Source organism: Pituophis catenifer, unplaced genomic scaffold (genome assembly GCF_029215685.1).
Source record: "Pituophis catenifer annectens isolate HBS135680 unplaced genomic scaffold, rPitCat1.0.hap2 SCAF_4, whole genome shotgun sequence".
NCBI lineage: Eukaryota > Metazoa > Chordata > Lepidosauria > Squamata > Colubridae > Pituophis > Pituophis catenifer.
Genome location: NW_027256884.1, coordinates 24,028,929 through 24,047,961, shown reverse-complemented (window position 1 = coordinate 24,047,961; position 19,033 = coordinate 24,028,929). Strand labels below are relative to the sequence as shown.

General features: G+C 42.4%; 1 protein-coding gene across 1 annotated transcript in view; it reads right to left on the bottom strand.

Moving 5' to 3' along the window:
* Positions 1–10,160: 10,160 nt before the first annotated feature.
* Positions 10,161–19,033, bottom strand: part of GPC6 (glypican 6) — a 943,187-nt gene continuing 934,314 nt past the window's right edge. Inside the window, exons 8-9 of the mRNA XM_070943027.1 lie at positions 18,715–18,890; positions 10,161–10,884 (exon numbers count right to left, since the gene is read on the bottom strand). Of these exons, the coding sequence (XP_070799128.1) occupies positions 10,682–10,884; positions 18,715–18,890 (379 nt within the window). The 3' untranslated portion in view covers positions 10,161–10,681. The remainder of the gene's footprint in view (positions 10,885–18,714; positions 18,891–19,033) is intronic.

Sequence of the window (19,033 nt, the reverse complement as noted above, 5' to 3'; positions counted from 1 at the left end):
ACACCCCTGAGTTAGATGAAAAGCAGGTGCAGTTCTGTCTCATTTCATAACATCAGCAGTCTTGGAGGGGCCAGCTAAGCCAATGTATTTCTTTCTCGGGGACAATATGCTGCGACGTTTAGATTTGCAGTGCTCCGAAGCATTGAATCCATGGCTCTTGCGGTGATCTCTCTGCCTCATACCCCCACTTCCCAGCCCCTTGGTATTTTGCTGAGAAAAGTAACTGGGCAGCTGGGTTGCTGAAGTTTTTTCCTCCTTGAAATTGGGTAGTCATTGACACAGGCAGGTAGGCAGGAGGGGTCTGTGGCAGGAGATAACTAAACTCTGAGAAGATTTTATGCTCTTCCAATATCTCTTCTTGATTGAAAATTTCAGAATATTCCATCTGAAAAAAAAACACACCTTTTTGTGAAGAAGTTCTTGAAACCTCAAGCCTTATTACAAGGATGTCCGGTTACAACTCCCTGTCTAGGCCACTCAAATTAATGTTATCTGCAAATATTATTGCCCAACAGATATGATGGTCTTCTCCTGAATGTAGCTAAGTTTTTCTCTACTATTGCTAAAATATCATGTCTTGTGATGGGTTTTATAATTAGAAGGTGTTTTCTTTTTTTATTTGGAAAAGGTCAATGACAGAATAAAGTTTATCATTCAAACTGATAAATTTGGGGGAAACAACAGCAAAATAATCATCTTTGCTTCCTATCAGATTTCCAGCGGGAAACTGAGCATTAGCATCTTCTGTACTTCTTTCTTGATTTTAGCCTAAACCTGCTCCAAATGATAGGCCTGGAATGAGTACATTTCTTTAATACCGCGTAGATTAATAAAGAGAAGTTACCCCCATTAAAGTCTATACAGATTCCTACCTTCATGTTGAGATATAATATTGGACTGCCAATTAACTTACCCCTTTCCTTGTTCTCTCACACCCTTCCTTCCGACTTTTTAAAATGTGCATCCTACTTTTGAGCTTTCTGCAGTTCCTGATTTTGCTTATTTTGACCTTTCAACCATTGAGGAAATCTTCCTGAGAACTATCTGAAATAATGCCAAAGAGGGTTTGGGGGTGTTTCATTAATATGATACCAAGCACAAGTTCTCAGAAGGAGCAATTTTATATATTGTATTAGAATTTAAAAGGGGTTATTTTTGGTATAAAAATGGCAGCACGCTGTATCCTCCAGTAGTTCTGCTTTAATTTAATATATTCCATGATTTGTAACACTTGGTTTCACCTCCTTACACTCTCCATCAAAATATGCTGTGCAGGCTGATTAACAAATTAGATTATACATTCTAAGAGAGCTTGTTGTTAATTTAATTGAAACCTAATTGTGACTTCATTAACACCTTCTAATTCCCTGCCCCATTAATACTTAAGGTTATTCCAGATATCAAGTAACTCCCACCCCAAAAAAACCCCCAAACCAAACCAAAGCAAAGCGAAGCAAAGCAAAGCATGCATTTGAAAGTAAATTCCATCTGGTGCTACAGAACTTGCATCTGTTTTAGAGACTAACTGTTCTCTTCTTCTGGCCTGGCCCTCTGGAACAGGCAACTGTCCGGAGATGCAAATGGCTCCCATCCTGATAATGTTCTGAAAAGTGATATTCTCCCAGACCCAGGGGTGAAATCCAGCAGGTTCTGACAGGTTCTGGAGAACCGGTAGCGGAAATTTTAAGTAGTTCAGAAAACCAGCAATTACTACCTCTGGCTGGCCCCAGAGTGGGGTGGGAATGGAGATTTTGCAATATCCTTTCCCCAGGAACAGGGAGGGAATGGGGATTTTGCAGTATCCTTTCCCAGGAGTGGGGAGGGAATGGGGGTTTTGCAGTATCCTTCCCCTGGAGTGGGGTGGGAATGGAGATTTTGCAGTATCCTTCCCCTGGAGTGGAGTGGGAATGGAGATTTTGCAATATCCTTCCTCTGGAGTGGGGTGGGAATGAAGATTTTGGAATATCCTTCTTCTAGAGTGGGGAGGGAATGGGGATTTTGCAGTATCCTTCCCCTGGAGTGGGGTGGGAATGGAGATTTTGGAGTATCCTTCCTCTGGAGTGGGGAGGGAATGGAGATTTTTGCAGTATCCTTCCCCTGCCACGCCCACCAAGCCACACCACACCCACCAAGCCATGTCCACAGAACCGGTAGTAAAAAAAAATTGAATTTCATCACTGCCCAAACCCCAGGAGAGAATGGTGGTTGGGATGCTTGTTTTGTATGGAACCTTTCCTGGACACATAGCATTTGTTTCTTTGTTTTATGGTTCTGATTTTTTTATTATATAAAGCAATCAAGAGTCAGTTAGAGTTGAACTTTTATGTAATTAATGTCATGAAGGAAGGATAGATGCTGGATGCAGATAGGTGGTTATTCAAGGAGTGCACCATTTTTGGGGTATCTTCATTCCAAATTAATCGGAATTTACAATATGAATAGAATAGAATAATAGAATAGAATAACAGAGTTGGAAGGGAGCTTGGAGGTCTTCTAGTCCAACCCCCTGCTTGGCAGAAAACCCTACACCACTTCAGACAAATGATTATCCAATATCTTCTTAAAAACTTCCAGTGTTGGGGCATTCACAACTTCTGCAGGCAAGTTGTTCAACTGATTAATTGTTCTAACTGTCAGGCAATTTCTCCTTAGTTCTAAATTGCTTCTCTCCTTGATTAGTTTCTACCCATTGCTTCTTGTCCTGCCCTCAGGTGCTTTGGAGAATAGCTTGACTCCCTCTTCTTTGTGGCAGCCCCTGAGATATTATTGGAACACTGCTATCATGCTTCCCCTTCTTTTCCTTAAACTAGACATACCCAGTTCCAGCAACCGTTCTTCATATGTTTTAGCCTCCAGTCCCCTAATCATCTTTGTTGCTCTTCTCTGCACTCTTTCTAGAGTCTCCACATCTTTTTTGCGTCGTAAAGAATTATATGGGGATAGTAGTCTGCTGTTATCATCATCTCTACAGGATATGAGGGACAGAGTTCGCATTCTGATGGATAAAAGTAAGATTCAGATTGTAACTCTTTGTTAGGCTGCAGGTAGAGATATTTACATGGAAATAAGTCCCATTAGAGCTGCTTTAGCAAAGCTTGCACAACTCTTATTGACCAAAAATATTTATTTATTTAATAAACACTCTTCCCCCGCCATTTAAAAACTTTGCAACTTACCGTGTTATGGTCACCATTCAGAGTATCTTGAAAGCATGTTTTTATACTCACTGCACTGTTTGGTACAAGTGAAGCTTTACAAATACACCCAAATGATGTCTTTCTAGATTTCTGATCACATCACTTTGTGTAAAACACTATCCATGATGAGACATGATTGGGAATAGCCAAGGTCTAGAATATCTTCAGCCATGATAATTCACTGAATAATTTTGATTCAGCCACACAGGATTGTTTTTGTAGGGATAAAATGAAGGGGAAGCTCCACGTAAGCTGTCCTGAGTTCTTGGAGAAATGACTGGGTATCAATCAACCAGCCAACCAGTGGTGAAATTCAAATTTTTTTACTGCTGGTTCTGTGGGCGTGGCTTGGTGGGTGTGGCTTGGTGGGCATGGCAGGGGAAGGATACTGCAAAATCCTATTCCCTCCTCACTCCTGGGGGAAGGATATTGCAAAATCTCCATTCCCACCCCACTCGGGGGCCAGCCAGAGGTGGTATTTGCCGGTTCTCCGAACTACTCAAAATTTCTGCTACCGGTTCTTCAGAACCTGTCAGAACCTGCTGGATTTCACCCCTGCAACCAACCAACCAACCAACCAACCAACCAACTAACCAAATAAAAATAAACAACTATATATATATCAGTCACTTTATGTTCACTGGGGGCTCAGTCCCAGTTTGTGAGTCTGCACCTTTCCTGAGTCCTTTGCAAACAGAGAAGAGAGTCAATGCTGGGTGACAACATATATATATATGTGATCAGAAAAGAATTGCAGACTAGTTTGGTCTATTAGGACTAAAGCTGTAAAACATGCAAAGCTACTTCTTTTACTCATCTCATCCTAGAGCAGAGTGACTCATAAAGAAAGATTTATAACAAAGGATTGCCTTTATTATAGTTAGCTTTTGGCAATGTTGTTTGCACACTCAAGTCTTATGACAGTGATGTACGATTCAGCCAGTAGGTATCATGATACTTCTTAAGTGAAAATGAAAGATTTCCTGTTTATTAGATGCACCATAAGGGGAAAAAAAAAAAGGGGGGGGGGGAGTAATGATTCCATGAACAATTTTGTACTCTTTAAATGAGACTTGTAGTGAGGCAAGAACTATACAAGCAATCCCATAACTAAACAATATCTTGCTTATATGCAGGGGTGGGCTTCAAAAATTTTAGTAAGGGGTTCTCTGCCTGGTTGCTGGATGGGTGTGGCCATGGTGGGTGTGGCCTAGTCGGCCTCCTGCAGCCTAGTGAGGGGGTGTTTTTGCCCTCCCTGGGCTCCGGAGGCTTTTCTTGAGCCTCTGGGAGGACAAAAACAGCCTCCCCAGGCTCTGGAGGCCCCCTGCAGGCTGGAAACAGGCCCATTTCCGGCCTTCCCGATCTTCCGATAGGCCCATTTTTCACCTTCCCTGAGCCTCCATGTGCGCCTTGCGTTTACCTGCATCTAAAACGGGCTGTGTGGGGACTCCAGGGAGGGGACGGGCCTGGTGGGCGGGGCCAGCCAGGAGTAGGATTTGGGAGTTCTCCAAACTGCACAAAATCTTAGCTAGAGGTTCTCCCAAACCCCTGCAAACCCCCAGCAGCCTAACCCTGCTTATGTGTATCTCCAACTATGGCTGGGATTGAGGGAAGTGAGGTTCTTTACTGTCTGTTCATCTGTGGGCAATTTCTCTCTGAGACATATAGCCAATTTGTTACAGGCTATGAGAGAAGGCATAGTTTGCTTACTCTGATCATCGATAAAAAAAAAAAAAGAACCTCTTCTCAAAAGGCTGTGGGACTGCTTTCCCCAGCTGTGCAGGTTGTCAAGTAGGCTGGGAATTAAAAAACAACAACAATAGAACATAGAATAACAGGGTTGGAAGGGACTTTGGAGGTCTTTAGTCCAACCCATTCCCCATCAGGAATTAATTAATGGAATTGATTTCTCTTGCATCAGAATATGACTAAGTTGGGGGAAGCTAAGCTTAGAAGATTTCCCATTTCTTTGGATGTGTTCCTCAGAACTCTTTGGTTTTCTCCAATACTTTAGAAGCTGTTCTAGTTCTTTATTTAACAAAGTGATAGCACCACACAGCAAAGAGATATAAAAAATTGCAGGCTGATCTACATTTATTTTCCTGGAAGTGTGAATGTGAATAGTCACTGCATGGACAACAGACACCAAAGTCTCTGAAGAAATAAACCTGAGAATTCCCCAATGACAACATCAATTTCTCACTGAGAACCGTGTTCTCCTACTAATCTGCTAAAAACTTTTTAGATTTTAAGACTCCCTAAAAATTTATCTTGGAGACCTCCTTTTCCCAAGAGATTTTGCCTGTTGAGGCTGAAATATCTAAAAGCAACTGCTGAGCATCTCCTCTTACCAGGAGCTACAGAGTGAGAGAATCCAATGGTAGGTGCATGTTCTCTGTGGCAACCATGTTCCCCTAGAACAGATTAGAATATAGAACATAGAATCATAGGGATGGAAGTATCCTTGGAAGTTGTCAAGTCCAGGGGTCTCCAACCTTGGCAACTTTATGACTTGTGGACTTCAATTCCCAGAATTCCTCAGCCAGCAGTACTGTGTTTCCCTGAAAATAAGACCCTGTCTTATATTTTTTTGAACCCCAAAATAAGTGCTTGGCCTTATTTTTTGGGAGGTCTTATTATTTTGGGGTGCGTGGAGCAAGATGGGGCTCCTCTTGCTGTCTTACCTAGTTTTGAGCTCTGCGTTTAAATATTTTTGGGGAGGGCTTATTTTCAGGGGAAGGCTTGTTTTAGTGCATGCACTCAAAAGCCCGGTTGGGCTTATTATCAGGGGATGTCTTATTTATTTATTTATTTTATTTATTTATTTTATTATTCACATTTCTATGCCGCCCACTCTCCGAGGACTCTGGGCGGCTTACGCCAAAGACAGTATACTAAATAGCATATTGCCCCCAACAATCTGAGTCCTCATTTTACCCACCTCGGAAGGATGGAAGGCTGAGGCAACCTTGAGCCGGTGAGATTTGATCCGCTGATCTGCTGAACTAGCAGTCAGCTGAAGTAGCTGCAGTACTGCACTCTAACCACTGCGCCACCTCAGCTCTTATTTTTGGGGAAACAGGGTATTTCTGAAATACAATTATAAGCCAGGTAAAGAAAAGCACATCAAATGATACAGAATACTTGTGTTTAAGAAGCATCAAGTTTTTACATTTTTATTTCCTAATTCTGAAATTCAACACACTTGGTAGATTTAATAGCTCTTTCACATTCCAAGGCAATGTGACATATGCGAAAAAAGACAATTTTAACCTCTAAAGGGGTATTTGAGAGCCTTGTGCACATCTTACACAAAGCAGTCATGATACCTACTGTGAAGAAGTAAACAGAAATATTATGGGACAAATTCATTCCTGATTTTAACTCACATGGTAATTCACACAGTCAAGACGATTAAATGGAGACATGCTATCTGAGTTTGGTGTTATTTAACAACATCCGTCAGCATCAGCTCTGGTTTTGGAGATGGAATGTATTACTGCATAGCCCTCTGCATTTTTATCAGAGCTGTCTCTGGGCTGATCTTGCTCAGAATCAAATATTCATTTTGAGAAGTTAAATCAGCCATGGGAAACCAAGTGAGATACAATGAGATCACATGTTTTGTTCAAATTTGGGCCAAATCTTTGTTATTGGAGAGACGCAACAGCCATTTAGGCATATCTGGATCCCAATTAAGAAGCATCAGTGACAATGAGGACAGAATGGTACTTGGGGTACAAAGAGTAACCACATAACTGCATAACCAGATACAGCTCAGGATCGATCCAAACTGGAGCACTTCCTCACACCCCACCTTCCAGGTGTTCAACTTTAATGTTAAATCAATATAAAAACAGATGTTCAAGCAGCTATTTTTCAGACATGTTTAATATGCCTGCTGGGAATCAGAAGAGCTGCATTTCAGGACATAATAGCTTGAGGAAGGCATATATATATATATAAAATTGGGTAACATCAGAAAATGAAAAGTATTGCAAGAAATCTTGGAATGTGGAAACTTAATTTTTTCCTTAATCTTGAGGAAAAGGGAATGTGGCTAATTAATCAGAGGAGACACCTGTTCAGAAAATGTCAACAAATCATCTGTACAAATGTGAATAGAAGGTGCTACAATGGGCGGATTCCACACGTTTGCAATTATTTTCCCCACAATTGACTTTCAGCATCTTTTAGATCAGCGTTTCACTTATTTTAAGGTCTATGGACTTCAACTCCCAGAATTTCACAGTCAGCAGAATTTAAGACAGCTACGTTGATTGACATTTTCTCTCCAGAACCAACCTCCCAAAAAGTCTTCACAAGTGGCTGCCGCTGGTCTGAAATCAGAAACTTTGTGTGGCTGGCCCTGATTAGAACTCAGATGGAAGATCACCATGGCCACAGGACTGTAACAAGGGCAGCACAGAAGAGAACAATGGCAAACTACTTCTGTCTCTTTTCCCTAGAAAACTTTGTGTGTCTAGCTTGACTAGACGGTACAGCTTTTGAAGAGCTGAAGGTCATGGACTGTGGCAGGGTTTTTGTTCTCTTGTATGGCAGGCTGGGCAGAAATCAGCTGTGGACTTACTAATTATTCCCTAGGAGGTTTACAAGAGACTGGTTTCTAATTCCCAAATGTTTGGAATGTAGCAATTACATCGCTCCTTACCTCCGCTATAGATTCTATTGCCCAAAGGAAGAAAGCCGGGAGGAACCTAGAGTGAAATTTTGAGTAGAAGGGAAATGAGACCAGTACAATTCTGATTATTTAAAGAAATTCCCACTTCAGGGTTCTTGAAATCAAAGTGTATCTCTAAGTGGTTTGGCTAATGGATCTCATGGAACAAACCTGAAATATGCCCATCGGGATCACATAAGAGTAGATTACAGATCCTCTTATCCAGATGCAACCTGCAGATATTTTAAGTCTTTTGCAGTTAATTAACTTTAAAGGAAAGCACATAAGAGTACAATCATCATTACCAAATCAAGCTGTTCTACATATTCTCATGTCTGTATCCCACAGATTTTCACAAATGTGTGAGTTTGGAGTTAGCCCTGCAAGGGGCTTCCGTGGACAGTTTGTCAAAAAAATCAAGGTAGTGATTGCAACCGTGTTGTCCAACTCCCCTCCCCCCCTTTTTTTTGCATGAATTGTGCATGTGATATCACAAAAAAGCATACTTGACTTTTTGGACAGCTTCCCTGTCCATGAGGAACTTATGCAAACCCAAAAATATTGGACAGGACCTTCCGAGAGTCTTCAAAATTACTCCAGATTGATACCTTAACAGGACCAAAAGTAGAAATTATCAAATGTATGGGGAATATAGAGGTAATCCTAGTTTAGTGACCACAACTGAGACTGGCAATTGAGTGAAGTGATCGCTAAGTGAAACCACAATTGCTCTTATGATCTTATTCCAGCTTCCTTTGCTTTACAGACCTGGGAAGATGATAAATAGGAGAATTAATTGCAATGTTACATTTTCATCAGAGTAACAGCAGTTGCTTTACAAGGCAGATGCTAAGCAAGGACTCCCTGTACTTGAATTGTATTTAATTAACTTATTTTAATGAAAATGTGATTAAAACTATTTTCCCCCCACTGGGCTGCACCTGGCTAGGTGGCTCAGTGGCTAAGACGCTGAGCTTGTCGATCAGAAAGGTCAGCAGTTCGGCGGTTTGAATCCCTAGTATAGGTCTCCTGCGTGAGGAGGGGGTTGGACTAGATGACCTCCACGGTCCCTTCCAACTCGGTTACTGTTATTATTTGTCCTCCATGTATGCCATTCCATGACATCATACCATTCGAAGACCAAATGCAGATTGCGGACCTGAAAAAAATATATGATTGTGTATTCCTCCGATAAAGAAATGGGCAGAGTTTCTAATTCCCAAATGCAGTCAAAAGTCTTCTGTTTGACTTTTGCACTTGTCAATAATGAAAGGATGACATTTACCCAAGCAACACATACACACAAAAAGCTGGTTGACAAAACATTTTCCCCCTACAAAGATGTGTCAACCCTGAGCTTGTAATTAAGAAGTTAAAATCTGTGATTTTTATATATATATTTATATTTATATTCATATATATAAAAATAGATGGCCGTACTAAGACTAAAAAAGTGAAATAAATTCGGAGTGTCAGTACTATATATATATTATATATGTATATAGAGAGATATTTGTGTGAGTGCGTGCACATGTAGGCGTGTCAATAGTTCAGCAAGAGAATTCCCTTTTGATACAACAAACAATAGGAAGAAATTCCTTTCTATGAAAAGTTATTGATCCAATTACTATTGTTGGCTGCTTTTAAGTTGGCCATTTGGGTATGTCGAAAAGCACGGGTTCAGAAAATTCTTTTCGAGATCAAAAGTGAAAGCGAGAAAGAAAGATTATCATATATCATAAGAGATTTGTGTGTCTGTAGGATGGACGGTCTGTCTAATGTTTTAAATTCAAGAATTGTTAAAAAAAATGCTGCAGATGGGTGGTAATAGGGGAAAAGGGGGGGGGCCTGCAGAGTTTAAAATGCCAAGATTGGGGTACAGGCATGTGATTGAAGCCCCACCCCTTTTTATGTGCAATCCATGAAGACAGTAGGCCTCTAAAAAGAGGAGTGGCTTCAATTACATAATCATGGCTGCCATTTTGATTTGTTTTGACACCGTCCTGCAGATGCCCCCATAGGGCATTCCTGTGCCCATGCTGTAACATGGGTCAAACCAACTGCAACAAAAACCTTAGTTGGCAAACACCAACTGGTGAGAGCAAAGGGACAGGAAGGTGCTATTCTCGTTCTCAGAAAGTGTCCTATTTTTGCTTCAAACCTCTCTGTCAACTCTTCCATTGACAGTTAAGAATAAACATAGTTTATACCTGTGTTACAAAACCAAAACAAAGCACCAAACTCCAAGATATTCTCTCAGTGACTAACATCATTTTGGTGATTTGAAGTGCAATACAGAAGTGTCCTAGATAAGAAGGCTTTGCTTTCCTGTGTGTGTGCATATGTACGTGCTTATTATTCGGCCTTGGAATAGCTTTATTTTCAATGTGTTTCTTCTTCCCGTTCTCTTTTTCTTTCTAATGGGAAAAAAAGAAATAAAAATAAAAGCCCATGTTGGGTCCCCTAAATTCCCCCCCCCATTTTCTTTCTTTTTTTCTTTCTTTCTGAAGCATAAAAGCAAATCATATTCTGAAAAGTCTTCTGGAATAAAAGTGTGAGAGAAGAGATCGCTGAGAAGCAGACATTGCCTTCCCCAGATGGAAACCAGAAGAGGCTCTTCTAGGCCTCAGCACTCTCCGTGAAAGTGCCAAACTGGGCAGGAGGCAGGGCCGCTTCTTTCTGGTAGAAAACCGTAAGGGTTGGTGGTCTGGTCCATTGTCTGAGGGCATCAGAAAAGGAGCAAATTGGCTGTTCTGTTCTTTTTCAATAGCTAAAAGGCAGTCAGGGCTGACCAGAGCCAGGATTATCTGCAGTGTCTTTGCAGGAGAAAGACTGTAAGGAGGAGGAAGCCCGTGAGGACGGATGGGCTGGGCTGGCTGGCTGAAGAGTCCACTTCCCTCCTGTCTGAGTCAATGAGAGGAGTTTCTGTGGTGATGAATTCAAATTCTGTTGGACAAATGTCATCTGTACAGCCGCTTCCACTACCGGAGCCACTGGCTTCTTCACCTGTAGGACCAGGGAGAGAAAGAGAGAAATCAGGGAAGAGCTTTAGAGAACAGCTCAAGCTGTATACACAGAAAGTGGAGTAGCTCCAGGTGACTTTCATTGTCTGAGAGACACTGCCTGATGGGTCTGAGTCAGGGATGAAATCCAGCAGGTTCTGACAGGTTCTGGAGAACTGGTAGCGGAAATTTTGAGCAGTTCAGAGAACCGGCAAATACCACCTCTGGCTGGCCCCAGAGTGGGGTGGGAATGGAGATTTTGCAATATCCTTCCCCCAGGAGTGAGGAGGGAATGGGGATTTTGCAGTATCCTTCCCCTGGAGTGGGGTGGGAATGGAGATTTTGCAGTATCCTTCCCCTGCCATGCCCACCAAGTCATACCACGCCCACCAAGCCACGCCCACAGAACCGGTAGTAAAAAAATTTGGATTTCACCACTGGTCTGAGTGTACCACTTGCTGGACCATCAGCTTCCAGGAGGGCTGGTGCAGAACTCCTTCCCAGGACCTCATAGTAGGTCCCACATTGACCATAAGGCAGGGGTGTTACCTGTGGAAGAAGGATCTGCCAGGGTCACACAGAGAGCCCACAAAGATACTCTCAAAAGGCCACACATTGAAGCAAACATAAGGAGCGAATTATTTAATTTGAATTTTTGAAAAATACATAGCTGCCTTTTTTTCTGCTGACACAAAATTATTAAAATACCCGCTTGAGCCATGAGTTTGGGCCCAAAGAAATAACAGAATTGAAATAGCAAACCGAAAATCTGTTAGCAAATTGCAACCTGGATATTTCCACAAATGTAGTGAGAGGTATAGCAGTGTTTTTACAGGATATTCTTAGCCAAATTTATTGAAAAAATAACCTTTTTTTTTTCTCCAGGGGAACTTATTTATCTATTAATATTTCATTTAAAACAAAAGTTATTTTGTCTTTGCATATAGGAGGGTTATATATTAAAAAATTCAACATGTGTAATAATGCTGGAAAAATGAATAAAATATCTTAAGTAACCCAGCATTCCTCTTCAGGGGTGGGCAAATGTGGCTCTTTTACAACCTGTGGCTGTCTCAGGAATTCTGGGAGTTGAAGTCCACAGGTTGTAAAAGAGCCACATTTGGCCACCCCGTCTTAGATAATACAGGTAGTCCTTGACTTACAACAGTTCATTTAGTGACTGTTCGAAGTTACAACGGCGCTGAAAAAAGTGACTTATGACTTACTTTTTATGACCATTGCAGCATTCCCATGGTTGCGTAATTTATACTCGGATGTTTGACAACTGACTCACATTTACGACGGTTGCAGTGCAGTGGGGTCATGTGATCATTTTTTTGCGACCTTCCGACAAGTAAAGTCAATGGGGAAACCAGATTCACTTAACAACCGTGTTACTAATTTAACAACTGCAGTGATTCAGTTAACGAATTTGACAAGAAAAGTCGTAAAATAGGGCAAAACCTGCTTAATACATTTCTCACTTAGCAAGATAAATTTTGGCCTCAATTGTGGTCGTAGCTCGAGGACTAGCTGTAATAAAATAATGTGAACATCTAAGGAGGAACAGCTCTGTCCGGGTGACACTTAATGTTGAAAGATTTATTGATCTGGGCATGTCACAACTCCCCTCCCCCAACAAGGCAAGGTAGAGCAGCTAGTTTCTGAGGTAGATATTGTACAAAAATAAAAATGTCATGTGTGCACATATGAAAAAAGAAAGGGAACCACTGCCATGTTTTGTTTTGTTTTTTAAATCCATATAGTACTTGGTACTTATGTACAAGTCACATTCTTAACCACAGTATTTTCTGAGCAGAATAAAGATAAGATAACTTTAGTTATTTTTTTCCCCTGATGCTGCTGAATTTAACCACCCCTAACATATTTAAAATGTAGTTAACTATTCTTTATTTGGTGAGAAGAAAGCTCTTCAGTTTTTACCCCATTAATTTTACATAGATGTCTACAGGTTTCATTTTAAGCCTTTTTGGTAAATCAGCATAACATCTACAGTACATACTATGAAACTATTAAAGAATCTTAAAGTAACATGTGCGTGTGTGTTTATACTCAATAAATCAATCAATAAACACAAACACATTCTTGTGTGTTTGTGTATAAAATGAAAAAAAAAGTAGCATAGTTCTAAACATATTCTCTCAATGGGAGAGAAGTTTAAAAGCCAGTTTTTCAAGTGTTTATTAAAGGTTCATTCTAATACAGAAATTTTCAACGAAGCTTTTACATTAGCACAAGATAAGTGTTGTGCATTCGTCTTTTGCTCTATGGCCTACATATATAGAGTTTTCAGAAGCCAACCAAGGAGTATCCCTGTTGTGGTCTGCTGGCGGCCTGTGGAGCTGGCAGCAGAGTCGGACAGTGAGGAGGTTGGGGAGGAACATGGGCCAGTCCTGGAGTCTGGGGAAGGCTCGGACAAGGGCTCTGCGTCAGAGGCAGAGAGGGGGCCAGGGCCATCTGGGAGTTATGGGCTGCCTCCGGAGCCTCCAGAGTCAGACATCAGTGAGGCAGAGGAACAGGGGAAGCCTGTTCTCAGTGCGCGCATGCGCAGAGCTGCCAGAAGGCAAGAACAGTTAAGACAAAAGGGACGACTTGGGAGTAGGGCTTGGAGATGATTGGCCCCTCCCATAAGACATAAAGGAGAAGCAAAGGCACGTGAACCTTTGCAGGAAGCAGCTTTGTTCATTTTGGTTGGTTTAAATTCTGAAGCTCCATTTTGACTCTGTGCTCCATGGGGCCTTGCAAAGCTAATTGCCAATTAGGTTTTTGGCAGCGTGTCAAGGGAGATAAAGGTGGGTGTTTATTAGCCTTATCCCGAAGGACTGTGCCAGACTTCTGTCGGACTCTTTACAAACTATTTGTGACTCATTTCACAGCTGTTGAAATAAAAAGAGGGTTTTTGGGACTAATTGTGTGCTTTTTACTCAGGAAGCCTAGGTCAGAAAAACCCCAACCCTTTGCTTCCCCTGGGCTGGGCTATGCTGTGCCAGTCAAAGAGTGCTGGAACCCAAGACGTGCCATTAGCTTTGTGGGATGTGGATAGACAGGACAACCCTGCTTTAAATGTTTGCATGCTTCTGGCTACACAGAAGTATCTTAACATGCTTCCAAACTTCAGGTGAAAATGCTTATTGTTCCTTTCCATTTCTTTCTTCTAAATGGTTTAGAATCTTTGCAAGCAGGAAGGTCCACAGGGCTTAGTTATGCCATGATATTTTTCACTGTCATTTTTCCAGGCACGGGAAATCAAAGGGTTTCACTCCATCTCTCAAATATGCCAAATAACCATACAGAGGTACTTGGGAGCTGTGTGTGAAATGCTTTTAAGTCAAGCGACAGGAAAAACAATAAAATGGAAGTTAGATGGAATTATCAAAATATTAACAGATCAATAGAATAGTAGGTAGCACAAAGAAGGGGAAAAAATCTTGCTAAATTTCAGAGAAGAAAAGAAGAATGGGAAAAGGAGGGAAAGAAAGAAGGGGGAAAGAGAAAGAGAGAGGGTAAGAAAGGGGGGAAGAAGAGAGGAGAGGGGAAAGAGGAGATGAAGTAGAAAAGGGAAGGAGAGGAGGAATGAGGAAAGTAGAAAGAAACAGAAGAGGAGAGAGAAGGGAAGAAAAGGAAAGGCTGTATTAAAATAAAGGAAGGAGATGGTAGAAGAACAGACCCGAACAACTAAATAGCAAATGGAAGTTAAAGAACAAGATGAATGAATAATGATTAATGATGGACAAACGACTGTACATTTGAATATGTTGATAAAAAATAAAAATAAAAAACTTAAAAAAAAGAGAAGGGAAAAAAATCTTGCTAAATTTCAGCCTGGGGATCGGGTCATTGATTTAGAGCTGCAAGCAGATTTACCAGCTCTGTTTAGAAATATCTTCCTAAGTTACTCTGCACTGGAATTGGACAATTTGCTACAGCCAACTGGCCGTGGCCAACTTACTACAGCCAACTTGTTGCGGGAAAATTCAACAATTCAATTTAATCATTTAAAATAGCTAAACATTATTTTAATTCTTGCCATTCACATACTATTTTTGTCCCTCCTTTGGCATCCTTTCTTCAATAATTCTATCCCACTATTTCTTCCATATTAGTATAACTCTTGTCCTGTGGTGAGTTGTCCCGTGGCAAGTTGGCTGTGCTGAGATGGCCATGGTGAGTTGTCATAGACCCCTTTGCACATCTCTTCCAACCAGCCAGATACTTTTTAGTTGCTTCCAAAATGCAGACGGGCCTTAACCTTGGCCAGGTTCAATGCTTTTCTAACAACTGTGACTGAAAAGAGATATCAAAAGATCCCCTTTGCACAGAGTCCATGTGGTGGAGGAATAATTGAAATAATGGAACATGTTATTTTATATTGTCCTCTTTATGCAGATGCTCATCAGGAATTATTTACCTCTGTTCTTTATTTAATATCCTGATTGTTTTATCTTAAGTTGTTATTATCAGATCAATTTACTTTTACTTCTTTGACCACATCTAAGTATTGTTCTCAGAGGAACGTAGTGGCTCAGTGGCTAAGACGCTGAGCTTGTCGATCGAAAGTTCAGCAGTTCAGCGGTTCGAATCCCTAGTGCCGCGTAATGGAGTGAGCTCCCGTTATTTGTCCCAGCTTCTGCCAACCTAGCAGTTCGAAAGCACATAAAAAATGCAAGTAGAAAAACAGGGACCACTTTGGTGGGAAGGTAACAGCGCTCTGTGCGCCTTCGACGTTTAGTCATGCCGGCCACATGACCTCAGAGACGTCTTTGGACAGCGCTGGCTCTTCACCTTAGAAACGGAGATGAGCACTGCCCCCTAGAACTGGAAACGACTAGCATGCATGTGCGGGGGGGGGGAACTTTACCTCTTACTTTTAAGTATTGTTCTAGAGCAGTGATGGTTAACCTTTTTGGTGCCGAGTGCCCAAAGCACGCGCGCACATGCATGAATGCATGTGCGCATGCCACAACCCCTAAAATGCAATGTGAGTGCCCCTCACGCATACACCCTGTGCATGCATGCACGTTCCCTGTGCATGCACCCCCTGCGCCCCCTGTGCATGCATCCCCCTGCGCATGCACTCCCCTGCGCATGCACCCCCTGCGCATGTGCCCTGGGCTCCCGTTTTGTCTTCCAGGTCAACCCCATCGAATCCTAGCTGCCTCTTGCCTTCCACGATCTCCAAAGTTTCTCCCCCATCGAATCCTAGCTGCCTCCTGCCTTCCACGATCTCCAAAGTTTCTCCCGCATCGAATCCTAGCTGCCTCCTGCCTTCCACAATCTCCAAAGTTTCTCCCCCCACTGAGTCCTAGCTGCCTCCTGCCTTCCACAATCTCCAAAGTTTCTCCCCCATCGAATTCTAGCTGCCTCCTGCCTTCCACAATCTCCAAAGTTTCTCCCCCCACTGAGTCCTAGCTGCCTCCTGCCTTCCACGATCTCCAAAGTTTCTCCCCCATCGAATCCTAGCTGCCTCCTGCCTTCCACAATCTCCAAAGTTTCTCCCCCCACTGAATCCTAGCTGCCTCCTGCCTTCCACGATCTCCAAAGTTTCTCCCCCATCGAATCCTAGCTGCCTCCTGCCTTCCACAATCTCCAAAGTTTCTCCCCCCACTGAGTCCTAGCTGCCTCCTGCCTTCCACAATCTCCAAAGTTTCTCCCCCCATTGCATCATAGCTTTCTCCTGCCTTCCTGCCACGGAGAGGCACCTGCAGAGGGTGGAACCTGCAGAGATTGGGGAAGGCCCTGCCCCCGTGCATGCGCGGCAGAGACCCGAAGACCAGCTGGCCGATGGGAGGTGCACGCATGTGCGGTGGAGCTGGGCTGGGGCAATGACTGGCGTGCCCGCAGAAAGGGCTCTGCGTGCCACCTGTGGCACGCGTGCCATAGGTTCGCCATCACGGTTCTAGAGTGTCTTTAAGGTATGCCATAGTATTTCTTCTAATCCCTTTTAGATATTTTAGAACTGTTTTCTCCTAAATGTAATTTCCTTGCTGATCAATCACCAAATAAAACTAAAAATCGGTAGATCAAACCAGGGATATTCTGCCCATCAAACAGGTGTTACAGTATAACGAGTGAGGCACCACTAACCAATAGAAAAAATGCAGGGAAGAAAGGAATTTTTATTTTAAAGCTGGTTGCTGTGCTAACACACATGTGCATTTTGATGAATTTGATATAACTTAATATAGTTTTGTATACACCGACAGATGTATAAAATATGTCCGTCCAATAAAATCTGCCCCCCAAAAGGAAAGTAATGGAGGGCTGTTTTCCTGGAACAGAAAATTGGAAGCATACACCAGCAGGAGGATTGTCCAGGAAATGAATTTTGGGGCCTGCACTCTGAACTGAATCCTTTGCATGGTGCTGCTAAAGAGTCATGACAGCAGTTTTCAAGACAAGTGTAGAGTTAAGCTGCATCAGGACAGGCCTGGAGCAACCTGTGTGGGAGAAGCAGGATGGCCGGAGGGAACCTTTCTAGTATAGCAGATTTCATGTTACACATGTTACACATGTGCACATACCCACACACACTTTCTGTTTTTTGTAAGAGAGATACAATCTCTTGCTCTCTGAAAGGAAACTGTGCAGTTGGGTACCATTTCTTATCTTCTGATTTAGGGGTAGGTGTTGCCTTAGGTGGGCATCTTACTGGAGGTTTTCAAAAATAGAGTGGACAACCATTTGAATGAGAATGGCACAGGTTCCTGCCTTGAGCAGGAGCTTGGATTAGAAGACCTCCAAGGCCCCTTCCAGCTCTATGATTCTATGATTTAATCTAGAAGCAGAGCAGCTGGATGGTGTCCAGTCTCTGCTCATCATATAGCAGAAATTTTCTGGGTGGGATAAATAGACTGGTTTTGTTTTATACTGTAGGACAGGGGGTGTCAAACTCAAGGCTGCAGGCCGCATCTGGTCCACAGAGTGCTTAGATCTGGCCCGCGGGGCCACCCTGGAAACAGTGAAGGACCGGCCCGTGGTGCCTCTGCCAGCAAAAACGGTGTTCAGGAGGGTCATGTGTGACCCTCCCAGGCTCCGTTTTCAGCTGTGACAGCCTCATGCAGCCCCCTGCCAGTGAAAATGGAAATCTGCACGCGGCCTCCCTGAGCTCTGTTTTTGTTGGCAGAGGGCTGCAGGAGCCTATTACACCTGAAAATGGAGCCTCGAGTGACATGGAGCTGGCCACACACACCCATCCATGACCCCCCCAGCCCCTCCGGGGTAAAATACAACCCTGATGTGGCCCTCAATGCAATCAGGTTTGACACCCCTGCTGTATGACCTCCTCCTTGTAGACATGGAAGACCTTAGCTTGTGAAAACTCATAAAACCACTGAAAGTAAAAGTAAGGCTTGGATGGCGATAGAGTGGATGGATCTCTACCATTTGATTCATATATGTAAGACTGTTCTTTATAAGTCAACCAAAAAGCAACAGTTTCAAGACCACACAGAGTCTTCAGAACATCTTTTTCAGCTTTCAGCTTGTTCTCTGTGATTGCTGAAAAATTAGCAAAGTATTTCCACTTCATTCAGAAGTGAGAAACAAACTCAATAGTATTATAAGCCCTGAAATTGACTTAATACTGTTAAAAAAATGAAGCACTGTACCCTGATTAAATCAACGTGGAAAAACCTGGTTCCCACCTCCATTTATGATATGACCTTACTTATTCTGTCCAAAGGCCCACCCACAGTGGTGTCTAGCCACTGGATACAGGAAGAAGACAGACAGTAATTTCAATGCAGATTGCTACTAGTTTTAAAAGTAAAAAAGCAAGGTTGCAGCAGAGAAAATTGCCTACATAATGTCTTACTTGTGTCCTGAAAGTTCACATCATTCCCATTGTATGCATTTTTTAGTTTGTTGGTCATTACTCTTAGTGCCATAATTTGCTGTCTTATGTAGGTATCAGGCCGGGTGATGTCCACATCAACCTCAGGATTGTTTATCTGATTGGTGAGTCCATCATTCATGATCTCAGGTAGATACCTGTACACCAGAATGGAGAATTAAGACACATCACTGTAATGATTGCACTTCGATGGCGTTATTTACCGAGACAAGAACATTCGTCCATGACTTATACATTCATCTTTTGTGATAAATATGCTTATAGGATCATTCACTCATTC